Here is a 21,224-nt window from a genome sequence, read left to right on the forward strand (position 1 = left end):
CATGAATTCCCCATCTATTACCTCATCTAAATCACTGATGAAGATATTGAAGAGAACTGGCCTAAGGCAGAACCTTGGGGTAGCCCACTGCATACTTCTCTCCACGTGGTATCAGTTCTATTGAGGACTACACATTAAGTGCTGTTGATCAGACAGTTGCAAACCCATCTGGTGGTGATTCTTTCTAACCCATATTTTTCTATCTTATCAAGTAGTAGGTTATGGTCTACTTTATCAAGTGCCTTACTGAAGCCCAAGTAAATTATATCCAAAGCATTTTTCTGGTCCAATAATTTTGAAAACTATGGGATATTTTGCCATAGTTCCCTTTATTTGGAAGCATTTTTCTAATCTAGTTCCTGAAACACAGCTGGGGTTCCATTATGCAAAAAAAACATTTTTATAAACTGAAACAATCTTCGGAGTGCTAGCAAAGGCTGTTTTCCTTTTGGAGAGATTCAAACACTATTTTCTTTCCATGGGAGAGATTTGCTAGTATTTGCCCTAAAGCTAACACAGATAAATGAAGAGGTGAGACATTTCTTGTAAGTTAATGACGAAAAGTAAAATAGAAAATAAAGCTCAGATAAAGGCGGAGTTCAGTTTGGAAACTGAATAATTCACAATTGTCATTTTTTCACAATACCATAATGCATAAATCATGGTTTACAAATGGTTGAGTTTGAATAACATATATGAAGCCAAGATGAAAATAAAATGCAATATGACCTAGCATAACATTTAATGAAGTAGACCACATCCTAGAAATTAAGAAATTTATTCAGTTAATAGAATAGTAATTATTATTTTAAACTTTAATAAGTATTCCAAACTATGTAATCTTTTCTTTCAAATATAATAGGAGGAGTGAATACTAGAAAAGCAAAAGAGAAAATGCAGCAGTTGCTAAAATATATCTGATTTTGTAATTTATTGGGGCGGGGGTGTTATTTACTATTTGTGAATGCAAAGTATTTTTGCTACTGTAGTCATTATAGTAGGCATTTCCTTAATGTTGCAAGTCCAAGCTTCTGGGGCTATATGTCTAAACAACTGATGAGTAATTACTATGGAGCTCTGAGGCAGAAAGCAAAGAAAAGGGAAAACTATTAGAAGAACTTTATTTGAGATATGAGCTAGAGCAGATTGCTATTATTATTATTTTTGCTGTAGGGAATGACTGAAGTACACCACATTTCTCTTAGAAAATAAAAGAAACAATACCATGCACCTTCTATGGTGAGCATTTTTATCACCTCTGTAATAGTCTTTAAGTCCTTTAAATCAAAGCTACCAATACAGACTGTTTTTTTTATGGACAAAGCAAAAGTTTACACACAAAAGGTACACAAATAAACACACACACACACACACACACACCAACAGAGATTATGGGATAGAGAAAGAGAAGCTAAGAGGAAGACCAATGCAATTAGTGAAAGAATGCCAATGACCCTTAAGCATCCCAATGCTTACCTGGGACATGAGTAATTGGTTTTCTAGCTAACAGTTCTAGACAATTAACCTTGAATTGGTTGGTGTTAGTTCCAAAGAAACTTAATTTTATCTGGGGTTAAACTAAGTAGTTCTGGTTAACCAACTACTCGTCATTCAAATTATTTTAAAAATAAAAGCTCCCTTAAATTAAATTTAATGTGTTTAGTGATTTCATGGTCAAGTTATTAGGCAGCAATTCAAAAGTGGTTTGCATCATTTTTTTTTCCTGAGATGCATGTGTGAAGAACTTTCAGAATCTATGGGAGGATTAGTTGAAACATTTCCTATCAATCTCAACTCTACAAAAAATCATAAATCATGTGATTGAAAGAGATGTGCATATACACACACAGCCCATTACATTAACTGCAGTGACTTCTTCACCTCCACTCTTGTGTTATGAGAAATTGCTTCTGTATCTTGTCATTATCGAAGATTATTCTCAGAAATCCTTTCATACTAATGATAAATGCAGGGAAAATATCTTCATTGTTCTGGCCACCAATCTATAAAAAAGGTTCCCAAAGTAGTGCATCTCACATGAATATTATCAGCTTATAAGAATCTGCACTTTTTAAAAAATAATCCTAGGACTTTCAAGAAATACATTTCTGTACATTTTTTCAAATAAGTTTAATTCTTAAGGATTTATCTCTTGGGTTGAATTTATTGTGTGTAAGTTGTTCGAAAATGATTCTTTAATTGGGCTGTTTCCTGTCTGGATTTTTGAAATTTCCAGATATCATTATCTTTTATATATGCATGGATACCTATAGGGGGGAAATTATAAAACATATCACAATTCAAACTCTGCAATTTTTATACTTGTATTGTGACATCACCTGCAAATATGTTAACAGCAAAGCTTCCATTGTGATTTCAAAGCCTATTTCGTCATTAAAAAATGAAAATACATGGTACATTGAGCTTATTTTTATACAGTAGAACTTCCAAATATGCTTCATATTCTAATAATACAGAATAATACAATGTTCAACAGCTCTTTTAAACTAATAAATATATGCCCTAACCAAATATATCAATTATTGCTTCCATGTTCATGCTTAATAAAGCTATACCAATTTTTAACTTTAAAATACTTCCTTTTAATCAGCCTCTTTAAAAATATTTGCAACAATTATAAAACTAAATGATTAGTTTTTTGTTTTTTATTTTATTTTCTGTATCTCATATACAAGTTACAAGTTATCCAATAGGCACTGGTGAAAAAAATGCCAATATTGATGCAGCTATTTTTCATTATCTTCTTCAAATGCTAACCTAGGTATAATATTTTAATTATTTTTTCTATTGTATACACATCAAGAGAATTTTAAAGGAATAATGCAATCACAGTAAGCAAAACATGGTTTACCTAAAAAAGGAAGAGGGTGTTGGAAAGAAATTTAAAATGTCTCTACCCTGACTGCCTTTAGTATATAAGGAACTGAAATGAAAATACCTTCAGCTTTTCAAGATTCTGCTATTGTATTGTATACTGTGAAATTTATATTTTTCCATCTTAGAGGCAGAATTAGTCTGTGGGGTTCCCTGAGAATCAGCCATTAAAGCTCTGAAATATATTTGCAAATAAATCCAATTGAACATATCTATTGCCTGACTCCCCACTTCTAATTTCTTTGGATTATTATTATTTAATTGTCAAGGGCAGGAGAGAGAAAAGGGGTATTAACATTGGTTTTTTTTTACAAGAATGTGTTGGGGAAGATGGCTAAGGAATATTATACTCAGAGTTCATCTACGATCTTGCGCTAGCAATATAAGTGAGATAAAAAATAGAATAATTATTTCCATTTTATCTAATATAAAGTGAGTAATCAGTCTCTTCTGCAGGTACTCCAAAGACTTGCAGTCTTTGCATACCTATATGGAGTGGGTTGCTCCCTCAAAGAAATGTCTCTGTTATTGGGATACTGTTTTTATGGCCAAACTTTGGTTTCAAAGAGGGGTCAAGGAGGACATCTATGTCAATATTTAACTGCCCTCTCTCAACAGAGAGGGTGGGATACAAAATCATCAATCTCTAGTCTACAGTACAGTCTTTTTAGCAGTTACAAGAAGGCTCCACACTATTTGCACTACTCAGGTGACCCTGAGGACATGGATAAACCTCCAAGTGGCCTCAATGACTCTCAAAAAGGATGCAAATGGCCAACTGTCTGCAACAAGTATAAATCCTTCTATTCCCCACCATCCAGTCAGAGCTGAAGAAGCTTCTTAGATGAGAAGCAAAACATCTTCAAAGAAAAACAAGAAAGTCCAGTTGCTTCTTGAAAAAGCACCTTTGGGATAATCATGACATGGTTGACTGAGCATATTCATAGACATTCCCCTCAGGACATTGCTATAGGGCACTGAATGCCAAAACAATTAGACCAGGGAAAGTTTTTTTTTCCCCTTCAGGTCATCACTCTGCCGAACACCTAATCCTCACAGTATAGTATTACATCCAGGGGTGGGGTTCAGCCAGTTCGGACTGGTTTTACATTATGCAAAACCAGTAGTTGGAAAGACTGGCTGGCCCTGCCCCACATACCCACACACTCTGTCCCTTCCCTCCAAGGAGTCTCCACATGGCCTATTCATCATGCCAGGTAAGTGTAGGGCCTGCGTGGAGGCTCTGGGAGGGCAAAAAATGGGCCTCCTGGAAGTTCCAGAATTCTGGAAATGGGCCAGTTCCTGGCCTCCAGAGGGCCTCCAGAATCCAGGGGCTTTTGCCCTCCTGAGGAAAGCCTCTGGAGCCTGTAGAGGATGAAAATGCCCATCGACCATGGTGCAGGAGGCTGAGTAGATCAACCCCCATGGCCACGCCTACCCAGCAACCAGGCAGAGAACTAGTTGCTAAAAAAATTCCATCTCATCCCTGATTACATCTAAGTATATTTACCCATATTGTCTGGCTTTAATATTGTTATTATTCTCACCTTCTCTACTACTCCATTATTTGTATCATTATTGCAATCATTATTCTGTTGTTTGCATGTATACTGAGAGCTTCTGCAACAAAGACAATTCTTTGTGTGTCTAATCACTTTTGGCCAAATATTCTAACTCTAAATTTTAAATTCATTTGTAAATTTGAATTATTGCAACTTTATGAACTGTATTGTGCTTTATAAATCAATATTTATGATTTGATATGTTAATGTTGTGTACTATTTTTACTTATGTATTGTTTTATGTCTTATTGTCTTGTACTCCCCTCCCTATATATTGTAAGCCGCCCTGAGTCCCCTCAGGGAAAAGGGCGGCCTATAAATAATAAAAACCATAAAACCATAAACCATAATGAAGCCACCTTCTAGTCATGTTACTCAATAAATCCAATTCAGCCATAATATCTGAACAGAATTTGAAAGGTAATTTAGGCCACTAAATTCAACTTCTACCCAGTGTAAAATACCAGATTAAACCATTCCCAACTGATGTGAAGACCAGCACTTTTCTGAATAATTGATGCCATTGTCAAAACACTCATTGTGATGAACTAGCTAGGAAGAACTACTGACACATAATCACAGGTGTTTTGAGGAATAAAATGCAGCAAGAGGAACTTTCAAATAGTTTTTTAGTATTTGTATTTACAAAACTTCAAATACAGCTTGATAAAAATTAGAGATTAATTGATTATTTGAATGGGAATATTAAATCAACAAAAATGTCAAGGAAAATCTTGAAAAAGAATAAAGCTTATCTACCTCTGAAACTGGTAATTGATTCCATAAATCTGCTTTAGATTATTTCAACTGCAAAAAGAATCCACTTCAGACAGAATATTTTTACTTTTGAAGTCTGGGGTTAACATTTCAAAGCAACACAGGCTTTTATTTATTTATCTGTATATTCCTTGTTCCTTCCCTATGGGTGTATGTTTTGTTCAACATTCCTTATATTTTGTTTTATCGTGTTTTTTTAAGATTCTTCCACTTGTCTCACTGATTTAATCAAATGTATATTAAACAAAGTGCCATAGTTTAAAGTTTTGTATGTAACCAATGTATAGTATACTGTATATAATGCGCAGGCTGGGGAACCACAGTTCAGATCTTAGACCTGCTAGGTGATCTTGGACAAATCATTATCGTATTAAGGCATGATTTGTTTAACTCTATGGTTGTCAAATAAATCATTACAGGGTGAGTACTTATGCAAGAATGAGCCATAATTCACAACCTACAAGATCTATTTTGCTGTAACCTATCAAAACATACAATAATAGCATTATGGCCCACATGAATTTGGTTTCAATCTACTTTGTCTATCAAGGGGTTAAAACCTATAGGGTAATGTAATTCAGCAATTTGTAGAAATAATGGCTTGCAAAATAAATACTTTAAAAAATAATAGCAAGGACTAATATATAGTGTAAATCATTTCTGGATTATCTTATAATGCCACCCCTACTTTTTCCTTAAAAGAAGAAGACAGGAGTCACATAGACTCAGTGTAGGAGGTAAGATGAGGCAAGAAGGGGAATGATTATGGTTAAAATCAATGTAAAATTTTTATCAGCTTTGTTTGCTACCATTGTGTTACATTGGGTTTAGTTAATCACTTTGGTGGCTGAACAAGAAAGGAGAGTGTTTCTTATTGATGATAGGCTTTTGTTTTTAATCAATATCTAAATTTTGCATCCATATGTTGTTCTCTGGCAATTTGCTTTCTCTTGGTCAACACAGTTTACTTACTGCATCTTATAGGAGCATTTGGACTAATCTGGTGAATGATGTGGAATCTAACCAGCCTTACTCTGATGATAGGTACATAACTTGAAGGAGTCTCAAACGCTGGGAAGGAGTTCTTCACATCCAGTCTGCTTCAGCTCTCTGAATGTTGATCAACAGGAATTAGTGTGGCATATACTGTACTAGGACAATCAAACATGAGGCATTCACAGGTTTAGGAACTAGGAATCCAAACTAGGTGATTTTGGAGAGAAAATTATCTTCACTGATTGCAGTGACTAGTTATCCATGCATTGTTCTATTTGGCAGTTGTGGACTGAATTAATAAAAAAATAAATATATTGAGAATATTTAATTCATTTAGGATTTAGAAAACTTCTCCTGAGTAAAAAATTTTCTTAGGTCTCAAGAATTTTAGTTACTTAGTTATTGACCACTAGCCATGTTGGTACAGGATAATGGGGTCCAGGATAATGGGATCCATACCAATCTGGACAGATGTCAAATTTTAAAATTGTTTTTTAAGTTTTCCCTAATGAAGTCACTACTTGGTAGTACTGTAGGAATCCTCTAAGGGAGGCTGTCAAACTCCCATCCCGTGGGCCGGATGCATCACATGCTGGCCACACCCACACCCAATATAGCAAAGGGGGAAAAGTCCTGTTACATCACATGACACTACTGTGATGATGTGAGTTTGGCACCCCTATATGGTGATTATTTGTCCTTTTCTCAAGTTATCCATATAAATAGATATTTATCTCTACTCTGTGGCTATAGCTCTAAGGCAATGAAAGATTAGGTAGCAAACTTCACACACTGTATAATACACACTAATGTTCCAGATGCTACTCTTAAGCATCAGTTTAAAAAAAATCTATTTTAATTAGCGTTACACACATAAGAGATATATTCCAACATCAGATGTTAACATCATGATATGATAGAACATAGAAACACAATCCTTTTCATGGGACTTGGTTCAAAGGATTTATTGGGGTTGGGAAGGAAGGAAATCTGAAAAACTGGATGTGAACCAACCCATCCTTTTATTACAGGATAAATAAGCTGCAGGCCTTCCTTTGGTGTAATGGATGTGGAGATCATCCTCCAGGAGATATACCCAAATTCTTTAACCACTTGATGACATCTGATTTCTAATCACCATCAACTAGTCAAGATTTTATATCTCTGCCATATTTTGATCTGTATATACCACCATATTAGTCAGTGTTATGTTTATAATACAGTATATGTATATCTAATAAATGGAAATGGCTGAAAGAGTGAACATACAATATCAGTTTGGTCTACCTGATAAGGCTAATAGATTCTCACCTGCCACTGAAAAAAACTAATTTCAGAACTGACTCCAGGTGTCAGAAGACTTTGACAAGTGTCTTCTTGGAGATGACTTCATATTGCAAAGGAGACAGAACTTTGTCCATTGAAGAAAATTAATATGGAATTATGTGTGTCTGTAAGGATGTCAATGGACAACTGACAAATTGCTGATCATGTCATCATGCAAATGTCTTGATTTAGATACTTGTATGAGAAGTCATTATGAAAACACATAGTCATGTTATTTTTATGATGTCGGCACATGCATATATTCATTTTGGTGTTAGCAAAGTTTTTTTACAGTTATTAGGGCATGAAGGAACTCCAAGACCAGGCTATGTTTCACAAAGACCATATAGGTTTCTTGCAATTTCCTAACTAACTTGGAGGCCAAAGGCAACTTGAGATGGCCAGTGGGTGGGGGGAGTATTTTCCATTATAGATCTAGAGAAAGCAATGGAAAATAAACTAATGAATGAGCAATTATTCTGATATACATTAATACATATGAAAAAAGAAATGAATCTATATAATGTATTTTGAGCCAACATCTTTTCCTAACAACCAGCTCTGTTTATTGAACTATTATAAGCTGCCAGATATTCAGTATCTTGCTCATAATTTTTGTAGAACTAATTAAGAAAAAAGAACAGTATGCAGAATGAATTGAGAATTTTGAAAGGAATCCTATTCAATCATTGCAGTGTACCAACTCAGTCCACAGAAAAAAGAACTTTTTGTTTTTTAAAAAACATTAATAAACACAAATGAGTAATGTCCTTAATGTGGACTCTAAATGGCTTCGTCAGTTAAGGAGGGAAATGGAATAATATTTTTTGTGTGAGAGAGCTGGGCTCTCCTTACCCTTAATACAGTGGTGGGATTCAAATAATTTAACAACCGGTTCTCTACCCTAATTATCACCTGGGTAAGCATAGCTCGGTGGTCATGTGACTTGGTGGGTGTGGCCAACTCAACTCACTTACAGTGTAATAAGGGTTAACCAGGGAGGCAGTTTCTGTAAGCAGGGCAATAAAGATTAGGCTAAAAACAACACCAGAATGTTTCCTTCCTGCCTTCCTTACAGGATTAGCCTTGTAAAAACAAAAAGATATTTCTTCCAACAACAGGTTTTCTGAACTGCTTAGAAAGTTCCAAATAGGTGTGAACTGGCTGAATCCCACCATTGCCTTAGTACCCTTTATACTAAGACACTTTACAGCTGGGTCATTTCCTCAAAAAGAAGGAACTATCAGAAAATTCTCCCCTTATTGTGATTTGAGAATGCGTAACACTTAATTTTTTGTTTTATCTTTTTATTTTTTAAAAAGATTCTGCTTTTTATTTTCTTTCACTTCTGTTTTTCCTGTGTTCTCATTTTTAACTGGCTGCTTAAAAAGAAAATTCATTTATTTAGATCATCTGGAGAAAATAATCAGGCAGGCCTTTAATGACACTTGAACAGATGTGTGAATTCCATCACAGTTTGTTGTATGCTGACAGAGAAATAAAAGCAGCGCTGAAGAGGGAAAAAAAAGTAATTCTTTAAAACCAATGAGTTTGTTTCTTATTATGATTTTATTCAAGTTTACAGTTAAACAAATAAAAACTAATACAAACCAATGACTTTAAAGGTACAATAAAGTAATTGGTTATTCCTCATAAAATTTTCCATTTCATTTATAAGACTGAACTGACAGAACCTCTTATGAAAGCTAACTAAAGTTATCCTAGTTACATTAACTTGGTTGTTTGCCTTGTTCAAAGTTTGACAGAATAGTAGAAGCTCCAAGTTTAGATTACCAGATTATGTTGATAATGATATTTTAGAATAACAGAGTTGGAAGGGACCTTGGAGGTCTTCTAGTCCAACACCCCTACTCAAGCAGGGAACCCTATATCATTTTAGACAAATGGTTGTTCAATCTCTTCTCAAAAATTTAATTAACATTGATTAAAATATGTTCTCTTGGGTTTGTTGGGAAATTAAAATAGTTCTGATAAAGGATATCATGGATATTTCAACATACCAATAGAAGAGAATATTTGTAGCTCACAGTTGAAATGGTGCTCTGTGCTCTGTGAGTTGTTTTCTTGCAGATGTTTCATTATCCAAACTAGGTAACATCATCAGTGCTGATAGGGAGTGGTGTTTGCTCTCATTTTATTTTGTAAGGCAGTGATGGCAAACCTTTTTGGCACCAAGTGCCCACACCAGAACATGCGTGCATGAGTGTGTGCCATAGTGCCATAAACCCAAAGACCAGCTGTCTGGTATGTGCATGCCTGTTTATTATCTGTTTTTGACCATTTTGGAGTGGGTTTTTTTCAGGCTGTTTTTTGAAAAGGTTCGAAAAATGCCCCCCAAAACCAGCCTGTTTTTGGACATTTTCAGGACATTTTCCAGCTCTCCACCACCCGCAAAGACCAACTGGCTGGGAAACCAGAAGAGAAGCTGGCAATGGCATATGTGCCCCCAGAGAAGGCTCTGTGTGCCATCTCTGGCACACATGCCATAGGTTCACCATCACGGTTGTAGGAGCTTGCCCTGTCAGTGTTGTAGTAGTGGGTCTTGGTGGTTCTTTGATTGCCCTGCTTACTGTCACTTAATCTAACAAGATTCAGAGCAGCTTACAATAGACAACAACAATAACAATATAAAACCATTATAAATAAAACTAAGCCAATCCTCCCTGACTTGTTATTCTGTGTCTTGCATTCATGTACTCTACACTATCATTACCCTCCCAAAAATATTTTCCAGAATTGGTTGGTGGGAAGCTGTCAAGGGACTCCTGCAGATGCACAAACTCATCACCACAGTTTTGTAACTGAAGTCAGAGAAAGATTTCTTCCAGGCAACAAAATGCAATAAAATCTAGTTCATTGAAAGGAACATATATGATTCAAGCTGCTTTATGACTGAAATAGAAATAGCAAATATAATATCATTTGCCAGCTGTCTCACAATTGCTCATTTAACAACTGTCTAAACTCATGATGTGACTTGAAATGGCTATATTAAATACAGTGCTGGGAGATTACTGGAATATCTGCTGTTTCCTTTCAGTTCTATAGAATTGATAGATCTCCAATAGGCTTTCTTGCTTGCTTTATTCAGTTTGTATGACTGCCCATTTCAACAAGTGACACTGCCCCATGTAATCTTTTAATGAGAGTGGGGGAGGGAGGGAGAGAGATGGAGGGAGGGAGGGAAGAGAGGGAGAGAGAGAGAGAGAGAAAGAAAGAGAAAGAGAGAGACAGAAACTCTTATACAAAGAAGGAATATATTGTGAAGCAAAACAACAACCTCAGGAATGGTTCTGATCTGAAAATCTCCATATCAAGCTTTCTTAGCTTTCTTAGAAAATGAGAACAAGAAAAAGTAGCAAGAAAGAAAGAAAAAAAAGGGGGGGGGACCAGGGATCATCTCTTTCTGTAGAAGGGAATGTTAATGTTACAGTACATTTCACTAATGTTAGGTAGCATTTTATTAAACTTAGGCAGTATACTATACATAACATGCTTTCAAACTTCCAGTTGAATCACCAGCCCCAAAAGGAGACCACTGCAATAGTTTGAATGTTTTTTCTAGTGTTCTCTGATACTGTATCTAACAAATATTTCTATAGTGATCATTATAAAAGAGAGAGTGGAATGAATGGACACTATATCATAAATATTTTTTTATCATTTCATCTCACAGGAGTTGTGCTTCTCATTTACTAAGCTTGCCATAAAAGTAGTTGACCTGTTTGATTCATAGAACGGCATGTATTGCCACTGCTACTGTATTTCACATTATAGTTTCATTCACCATGACATAGACAGTAGAGATTTTAGAACTAAATTCAGTGATAAGATAGATACATCAACCATCTAGAGCTCTGACTGATCAGGAAATGTATTTCTGCATGCAAAAATATGCAGAAAATGCATCATGCACATGCTTTCTTCATTTAAATAAACATTGATTATGAATCATAAAAGTTAGACACTCCTTGGATTAGGATGCACTTTGAAAGAGCCAAGTTTACTATTAGTACAGAAAGATAATAAATTAAGTGAAAGAAAGGATGACTGTTGTATTCCATGAGCTGACTATTAATGAACAAGATGGTAGGATTTTTTTAAAAAATAATACATTGTGGCATTACAACACATAAAACCTTATTTTAATGCCTTAAGGGAATGGAAATATACTACCAAAGAGATATTCTATGAGTGCATAATACACTGGGATTCTGATTCAGAAGAAGTAATAGAGACCTGAACCATAAGAATTCAGAAAACAGAGTTGGAACAGACCTTAGAGATGTTTCAGTCCAACCCCTGCTCATGCAGGAGACTCTATAGCATTTCAGACAAATGGCCACCCAATCTCTTCTTAAAAAACATTCAGTGATGGAACACCTATAGTTTCTGGAGGCAAAACAATTACTTGTTGTATCTGTCAGGAAGTTTTTCCTTATTTCTAAGTTGGAGCTCTCCTTGATTTAGTTTCCATTTATTGTTTCATTTTTGTGGCAGCTTCTTAAGTATTGGAACACTGTTGTCATGTCAATACTTGTCCTTCTAAGGAATGACATTCTGGATACTAACAGCATGTTAAAATAATTTTATAAAAGTATTAGCAAAGAATAAAAAGCAGCAATAGCTTCTTATTCATAATATAGATAGGATCATGTTTTGAAGATATACCTCTGATTTTTTATAAAACAATCTCCCAATATAGCAAGTCTGTTTTTAATAGCTGCACATCATCATTTCTGCAATCTTCTATTAATTTTAAGATGGATTTCAAGAGCCTGTGGCTGAAGTCAGTCACATTCCCCAATAATATGATATGCTACATCAAATCATTATAAGAGAGAGGCATTTCATTATATGAGAGAGTTTTGTGCTAACTTAGAATGAACAACACCTGAAAATTTGGGGAATCCATTATAAGTCCACTGATCATTGGTATAGGAAAATTATTTATTGATAAATGAAATGATGTAATCTCATACAAATGATATTTTTATTTATAGCTAGCATGACCATAGATAAAATTTAATATGTGCTTATTGCCAGTGAGGAAAAGAAAATTCAGTCCAACCCATATAGGATCAAAATGACCAAGAGTGTTCAAAATGTCTAAATAAACGGTAAAATGTCTTCTGAAAGACATTATTATTCCAAATCCAAATCCAAATTATGACATTAATAAGAAAACTCTGTTCAAAACTTTTGAAGTCCTATTTGTTCAGTCTTACATTTTCCCACGTTGATCTGTCAGATATCTATGGAAAATGCACAAGCATGGTATGAGTATTACCATGAGTATGAGTATTATCTGTTGCTCATATTCCCTAATTTTTAGAGTCATAGTTATTTTTGAAGCTTAAATTATGTAGCTATCAGTATTAATAATGATTAGTAACTCCAACCCTCATGAATTTATCTCATCTCATGTGAAATAAGTCATATTCGCCCTCATTTTGCCGAGTGATTTGCTGGCATTGTTTCTAAAGACAAACTCTACAAATGATTTCTATTGTGTGTTTTTTTTTTGGGGGGGGTGTTTGCCAGATTTTATATATGTGTGAAGATTACAGGACTTCTTTGGCAGAATTTCTGGGCAGTTCATCTCATTTTATCCTTTTACTGAATAATAGGGGGGAGGGGGTCTCAACCAAGATTTGGCTTCAATGTTTTGGAGGTTTGGAATTAGTGCAGTCATAATTGATTTTTTTTCCAATAGTTTACTAGAAAGGGATATACATGGAGAAAATTAATGTGAAAAGAAATAGATATTGTCATATCTCTGAATTAATGATAGACTTTCAATAAATGGACAATGGATAATAGAACAATCTTTTAGCAAATGGAGCTATTTTCTAATTTCTATCCTACAATGACCATATCAACTTTCCTTTATAAAAATATAAACTTTTTGCTGCACAAGGGAGGGAGGGAGAAAGAGAGAGGGATGGAGGGAGAGAGAGGGGGGGAGATCTTCTTGCTACCTCTCCCAAGTAAATCAAATGGAAGGTATTTTGGCAATAGTTCAGGCCAACAGCTTATTAGATACTCCTGTCTCACCCACTGCTGATCAGCTGCTAAGGCTTGATCCAAAACATGGATGACTCCATAATGATTATAACTGTTGGAGAAGAGACTGTGCGAGCTAGGCAGAAAAGTCATGTGGGGAATTAGTCTGGAATCTCTACATAGGTACAAGAAGACAAGGTCCAGCCCCCCTTTCAACCCTGTTGAACCTTATCTAGTCTGGCCCCAGGTGCAAACCATCAGTCTGAGAAGATTCCTGTGTTATAGGCATGAACAATAAAATAACTATTTGAAATCAGGTGCAAATCTGATTTTTTGCACCTAACAATTACAATACTGCTAGATGGTTCTGTACCATCAACTCTGACAAGCTGCTATCTACCTCTCTGGGATCTGAGGTCTGAAGTAGAATCACAGTGATGATCTATTTGATCATTTCATCCCCAGAGAGCCATGAGGATTTCCCCGGCTTCTCTTTAGCTCCATATATATGCAGAACAGAGAACTCTTGCCAGAGATATAATTTTATTTTAGATGGTCTTTCAGATAAATGATGTGCCAAGCCATGCATGGATGCTCTATATGTTGTGCCATACATTCTTTGTTATCTTTTCTTCCAACCATTACTACTTGTTTCTAATAACCATTTGAAATCTCACTTCACCCAAATGTCTATGTGTATAATTTGTACTTGAAATGTTTATCCAGTACTTTGAAGATGCAGAGTGCTTCAAAATGTCTTAACAACACATAACTTTGTATAGCAATTATGACAACAGTAACAACAGTAACATTGCAATTTCACTCAATGTGAAGTAAATTGGCCTGCAGGCTTTGCTAAAGTATCCATAATTTATTTTAAAGCTTATATACAAGTTTTCTTTAACCAAGGATCATCCACAAAACAGAATTAAGTAATTGTTAATATTTATTTTGATTAGGAATATGATTATTATGATTCTTGCATTAGGAAAAGAAAACTTAATTTATGTGATTGTTGCATTTTTCAATCTTTTATGTGCAAGAATCAATTAATTACAAAGATTTTCTCTTTTCTTGTTTATTTAGGAAAAGAAGAATATATTGCAACATTCAAAGGATCAGAGTATTTCTGCTATGATCTCTCCCAGAATCCTATCCAAAGCAGCAGTGATGAAATAACTCTGTCCTTTAAAACTCTACAGAGGAATGGACTTATGCTTCACACTGGGAAATCAGCTGATTATGTCAACCTTGCCCTGAAAAATGGAGCTGTCTCCTTAGTTATTAATTTGGGCTCAGGGGCCTTTGAAGCACTGGTGGAACCTGTGAATGGGAAATTTAATGACAATGCCTGGCATGATGTGAAAGTAACCAGGAATCTGCGTCAGGTAACAGTACAATGGTTACAGCAATAACTGACTTTGCTTCTGCTACAGCTAAGTGTGTGGTGATCTTGCAGTTAGAATTACATGCAGCTGAGTGTTTAACAGACCTCTGAACCCTAAGGTTCACCATGTTATGTAGAGATGTATAATTCTTTTTTATACATGAGCACAGGCACACCTAGAAAGTAATTTTTAACCAGGATTGCTTTGAACAATTATGCAAACACAGCCAGATGCTTAAAGTTGTTTATGTGTGAGAGGCAGGTGGACTGGGGAGAGTAGATCATTTTTATCAAGAAGAGTAGACACTTGGATAATCAATTCTTTCCCAGGCTAATATTTCATACTTGTAATTTTCCAGAAGCTTTTACTTTTCTATTGCTGAAACAAAGCTGAATGTTCCTTTGTTTTTCCTTTTATCTACTGGATCCCTTAACTATATTTTAAGAAATCAAAAACTGATTATAAAGATGAATAAATACCTAAAATACATTTATAACATAGCATTTCCTCAAAGAAACATGTCCTGCCAATGAACTTATGCATAGCATTTATATCCTTAGGTTGCACTTCTGTATATAAGTTACTGCAAGAATTCCAATGAAATTGATGAGAGTTATCCATGCAAAAATGGTGGTAGGATCATATCCTAAATAGTTCATTCTATTCTATTTCATTCAAATAGTTGTGAACAATTTTGCTTTGATTGTCAAGTTAAAAAAAGATTGTGATATTTTAGTGGTTATACTTGCATTCAGAACAAACCTTTGCTTTGCTATAAAACCAAACTTAGTGAGAGGGAACTACATTAATAGTGAGACACTAATATCTTGTGAATCTATAACTGAAATGGGATACAGACAGTAAAGCCTAAATGTAAACATTTCAATTCTCCATTGTGGTAACAATATATCACACTTAACTCTGTGTGGGATTTGACTTTTACTACCAGTTACCAGGAAGCTTCTGCTGACTCTGGATAATTTGCTGATTTTTAACCCAATGTAGACATCTCTTTTATGTACAGGTCTACCAGTGAGGTTGTAGCCAGCTCTGAGCCTTCTTCTATACAATTCAAAAGCTGTGCAAAATGTTTCTAAGGATAACCCCTATGCAGGATGCTAAACATCTTATTAGAAGAAACATGTGATAGACATTTTTACAAGCTCTCTGATGAGCACAGAAAATACCGAGAAGACAAGAAGGATTCCATCTGGGATATTGTTAGTGGCACTTCCAAAAAGCTGTGAGACAGAGTGTAGAGTGTATAGAAGTAGTACAGAAATAACATAAATAATAAAAATGTTTAAGATATAAATATGAAAGTTTTCACTCTACTCTCTTTCATGCACAAATCCTTTTTAAACGTTAAACAGAAATTGTAGCAGAAACCATGCTTTCTTTGTCCTATTTTCATTGAAATATGCAGCATATAGACAGTTTAGGTTTGTTGTGAGGACAAGAATGATAATGTTCATGTCTTTATATAAAACAAATACAAGATTAATCATAGAAACAGTAATTAAAAGAACATGAATAGAGAACAACTAATTTTTAAAAAGTAGACATTGAATTAGACTGCACTTTCTAGATTTGCCTTTGCTCATCCAAAAGTGTTGAAACAATGAAGCTCTTTAAAAATTATATACAAAGAGAGTGAAAGGGATCAGGTACAGATTGTTCTGGCAGGTGCATGATCAGACAGTCAGATGCAGAAATCCATTCTACTCATTGTTGTGTGTCAGGATCAGGGGAGTCCGTGAAGTGGTCAAAAAAGTCAAAATGGTATCCACATCTGCACAGTCAAAACCCTGACCCTTTTAATGAAAGGGTGGGGTTTTAATTGCATAGCTGCAGCTGCCATCTTGACTTTTATGACCTCCACCCCCACGGACACCCCAGGTCGAGATATTTGCTTGGTTTCATCGCAGTAAATTGTGATCCTAAAGTCCATCAATATGACCGAAAGACATACTGGAGTTGAAAAGGAGTCCTTGTGTGCTGAGTGAAAAATAAAATGAAATGAAATGAACGTAAAAAAAATTGAGTACTAGGGAATTCCTAGTGATTTGTGGGGAAATGAGTTTCGGAAAGGTTTGGGGATCAGGAGAAGCCGAGGTCAGATGATGAGCTTTAGGTATTCCAACACAAGAGTCATTTCGAATGTCTGTCAGAAACATTCAGCTGAAGGAGAACAAAAGGAACGTGGTTGTATATTTGTTTCTGTCTGGTGGAGAGCTGAAATAAGATCTACAGTATATATATAAATATATATATTTTAAAAACTATATTGATCAATATCACAATATATATTTGCAGGAAAATACAACTGCTGTTACCTCTATGGAGGCCTATCTGTTAGTCTGCTTTTTTATTTTTCCTTGTAAAATTATTTTGCCCTTTTTTCTGTGTTACTAACATGCTTAATAACTAACATGTCATTCATGGAATGTTTCATTCTACTAACCGTTACCTGAACCAAAATAATGTACTAACATTGGTAGTGACCATCATATTTTTTAAGTAAACGATCGTTATTCTGTTCACAAGTTTTTAATTTCCTTTCTCCCCCCTTCTCCACAAAGCACTCAGGCATTGGACACGCTATGGTAAACAAACTACATTGTTCGGTAGATATCATTCTAATTGTTTCTTATTTTGGGTTTGCCGTGTGTTTCCTTTCTTTCTTTTAACTGTAGACATCATTAACAAAAGAGGAACTGCGGTTGGTACTCTTCTGCTTACTTTTTTAACCTCCTTGTCATCTGTTGTTGATCTCTTTTCTTTTATTTATCTGTTCCTGTCCGACTCTTTCTCTCTCTTTCTCCTTTATTTTCTTTTTTTCCTTTTCCTTTATTTTTGGAAGTCACATGTAGAGGGGCATCGTTAACATTTTGCATCAGAAGCTGTGGTTTACTAACAAGGGATTAAGCTGGCCTAACATGCTGCTGGCCTAGCCAGCCTTCTAACCATTCATAATGCATGGCATGTAAGCATGGATGGGGATGATGGAAGTTACACATTCATCCATTGTTACTTCATCAAGGAGCCATTTGATTCTTTCCATTCCTTTCTCTTTTCTTCTCCTTCTCTGAAATCCGCTTTCCTGCATGTGCACATCAAAGTCTGCTGCTGTCACTTGGTTGTTTTTTGCTGGTTTTTTTCCTTTCTTTCCCCCCCTGCTTTGGCATGGAATTAGGCCCTTGCATGGACAGTTGCTGCTGTATATATATCTATATATAGTGCAAAGAGTGATTGTGCTGCTGGCAATATGGCTTGTGCCTTTTTTCTGTTATCAAAGTGCACGCTATTTTTATTAGTCAATGACAGACTTTAATAAACTTACTAATATGTAACACCAGCTAAACTAACCTAGGAAGCATTCTACTAACACCATTTTTGTGTCTGCTAATCAACCTTTTGAGTTGCAAATAGGGACTGCTGACACTAGCTCAATAATAAGACAACTCTTTTAAATAGTTAGAGCTCCTAGGGATAGAATCCAAGTCTAAACCTCAAACAGACATGAAAATGGGCTCCGCCTTAGGTCTCAAAAATAAAAACAAAATAAAAATAAAAATAAAAACCAGGCATATCCCAGGACATTAGTATGTAGGTCTGAGTATAGCGTGTCCTTTCCCTGTGCTTTGTTATCTAGGTGACTATATCAGTGGATGGAATTCTGACCACGACGGGCTACACACAAGAAGACTACACCATGTTGGGCTCCGATGATTTTTTCTATGTTGGAGGCAGTCCTAGCACAGCAGACTTGCCAGGATCACCTGTCAGTAACAACTTTATGGGTTGTCTCAAAGAGGTAAATAATGTCACCATCATAATTATCATTCCATCATGAATACATAGAGATTGGTAAGGAGCAGGGGTTAAAAGCTCAATTTATTTTTACATTCTTCTGATCTGAGATTTGATTAATTAGCTTTCTTTGTCAATCTAAATCTAAAAAGATAATCTGAGATTTTGTGAATTCACAAAGTTGTAGACTTAGACATTTAAGTCTGCCTCCTTTACCTATCTCTAATATCATGAGTAATCTACTGTATGACTGAATATGCTGTTTTCTGAAAATGCTTAAAATGCTACTGAATAATACATGCTGCCTTTATTAATACAATAGAAATATTAAAATCACTTTGGATGTTATTGAGTGTGACCAGTCTTTGAAAAGTTTAGGAACTCTATGAATTTTTGATCACGCAAAAACAAAAAAGTGAAGAATTTTGTTATGTTAGGTCATGAGTAACACAGTATTGTCACTCAGTACATCAACTTGTGTCTGAATCTAATCCTACCAGGCTTTTGGTGAAAGCCCTCAAAACCTTTAATCCCGACAAATGAGGTCCTTGCACATAAAATATTAATATGACAGATACTTTAGCCTTAGTATCTCCCTAAAGTGATAGTTTTCAGTTTCAATGGATTTTAATTGAATACAAAATTGTATTATTTGTCAATCAAGGTAGCATGCACTACCTAATAATTATGTATGAATGCTATGTTTCCAAAATAGTTGGTTAATTTTTTCAATTAGGTGTTAGTCATGTTTAATGGGCTATGTTCAATAACTTAAATAAGCGTATACATACGTATGTACGTACGTACGTACATACATACATACATACATACATACATACATACATACATATCCCCTCTCCTCTAACCTGCAGTCTTGGTGCATCTCTGAAATCTGCTCCAAAAGTTATCCAGATATTAAGGGCAGGCAGGGTAACATCTTATTGCAGGAATAAAGTGATTGTCTCCATTGGAGGATGACGTTGTCATTTAAATATGTAGCACTACTAGGAATAATAATATAAGTGTTTTACCAAGAAACTTTAAAAGATTGGAGGAAATGGCTAATATGTGAAATCTCATATCCTAGTCCAGTAAGTCTTTCCCAGCATGTTTTAGTGCAGAGACTGAGCTTTCCAACTGAATAGATTTTCTAGTACCAATACAAAGTTATACAGTACATATTTCATAGAGGAAACTTCTTCTATAAAACGAATAGGAAAGTTTTCCTGTGTTATAATATCAGTGGGTCTGAATGTATTTTATATTAGTACTTGGAGATGAGCTATAAATTACATACCAATATGGTAAGAGTGCTCCTTTACATCATTTGCATGTGCAGAAGTGTTGATTAGAAATAATATTTAATTTATGGAGATCAACAGTGACCATCATTTTCACAGGATAGATTAATTGAAACAAAATATATACTTCTAAATATTAGAAGAGGGGGGAAATAAATAATGGGTAATAATAGGTATCATGTATATTTTGGAATCTTCTCAAACATTTATTCATAACTAAAAATAAGATGATAGATTACTAAATATAGGAAGTATATAAACAGGAGCACCTTAAATCAAGCCTGGTGATAATTTGGTAGTCAGTGCAGATCTTTTAGTAACAGTTTTATATGATTCGTCTATCTTGTTCTGGCTGCCATGTTTTCCTCAAACTTGACTGCCTTTCATTAGTAGGATAATGTGAGTGCATAGCAATTATTATATGGTTTCTAAGAACAATGTGGGCAATTTCTGCCAATTCTGCACAGAAAGTATCAAGAGCAACTAACAAAAATTTTGCAAATAGGTTATTTGCAAATCCAGTGGGGTCAAAGTGCACAAAGAACACTGAGAAATCTGCTCTTCCTGGGAAACTATGACTCATTTTTTTTAAAAAAAGCTTTACTTCAGTCCTGCTTACATTTATCCATAACACTTCCATCTTGTCTGGATTTAATTATATCTGTTATTCCTCATCCAGCCCCTTATTAAAAGTAGGCAACATTCAAAGTTGCTGTTTGTTTGAGCCGTGGTGGTGCAGTGGTTAGAATGCAGTACTGCAGGTTAATAGAGTAGAGTACATTATTCTATTCTACCACAGAGTAGAGTTTCAGATGACCCCATCTTTCAACTCTGTGTAAGGTACAATTTATCACAATAATTTCTCTATTCATTCTCTGGTCTAAACATTGTAGTAGTGCAGTAGTTAGAATATAGTACCTTAGGCTAATTCTGCTGATTGCCAGTAGTTTGGCAGTTCAATTCCCACTGGCGCAAGGTTGAATCAGCCTTCCATCCTTCCAAGGTCAGTAAAATGAGGAGCCAGATTGTTGGGGTCAATACAAATCTGTAAATGGCTTAGAGGGGCTGTAAAGTACTGTGAAGTGGTATATAAGTGCTGTTGCTCTTGTTTCATTGCTGTCAGCTTCCAGTAAAGAAAC

At 35.2% G+C, this 21,224-nt stretch overlaps 1 protein-coding gene across 18 annotated transcripts in view; it reads left to right on the forward strand.

Annotated features, from left to right (window-relative positions):
* The window catches only part of NRXN1 (neurexin 1), an 828,007-nt gene that overhangs the window by 238,712 nt on the left and 568,071 nt on the right, over window positions 1–21,224 (forward strand). For 11 of the 18 annotated variants that reach the window (XM_087717540.1, XM_087717541.1, XM_087717547.1 and 8 more), the window contains 3 exons: window positions 14,670–14,971; window positions 17,554–17,577; window positions 18,627–18,788. In XM_087717540.1, coding sequence (XP_087573666.1) covers window positions 14,670–14,971; window positions 17,554–17,577; window positions 18,627–18,788 — 488 coding nt within the window. The remainder of the gene's footprint in view (window positions 1–14,669; window positions 14,972–17,553; window positions 17,578–18,626; window positions 18,789–21,224) is intronic. The other 7 variants (XM_087717543.1, XM_087717545.1, XM_087717548.1 and 4 more) reach the window with 1 other exon arrangement.

This window comes from Thamnophis sirtalis, unplaced genomic scaffold, assembly GCF_051295495.1.
Source record: "Thamnophis sirtalis isolate CommonGarterSnake01/CBP01778 unplaced genomic scaffold, rThaSir2_p1.2 scaffold_6, whole genome shotgun sequence".
NCBI lineage: Eukaryota > Metazoa > Chordata > Lepidosauria > Squamata > Natricidae > Thamnophis > Thamnophis sirtalis.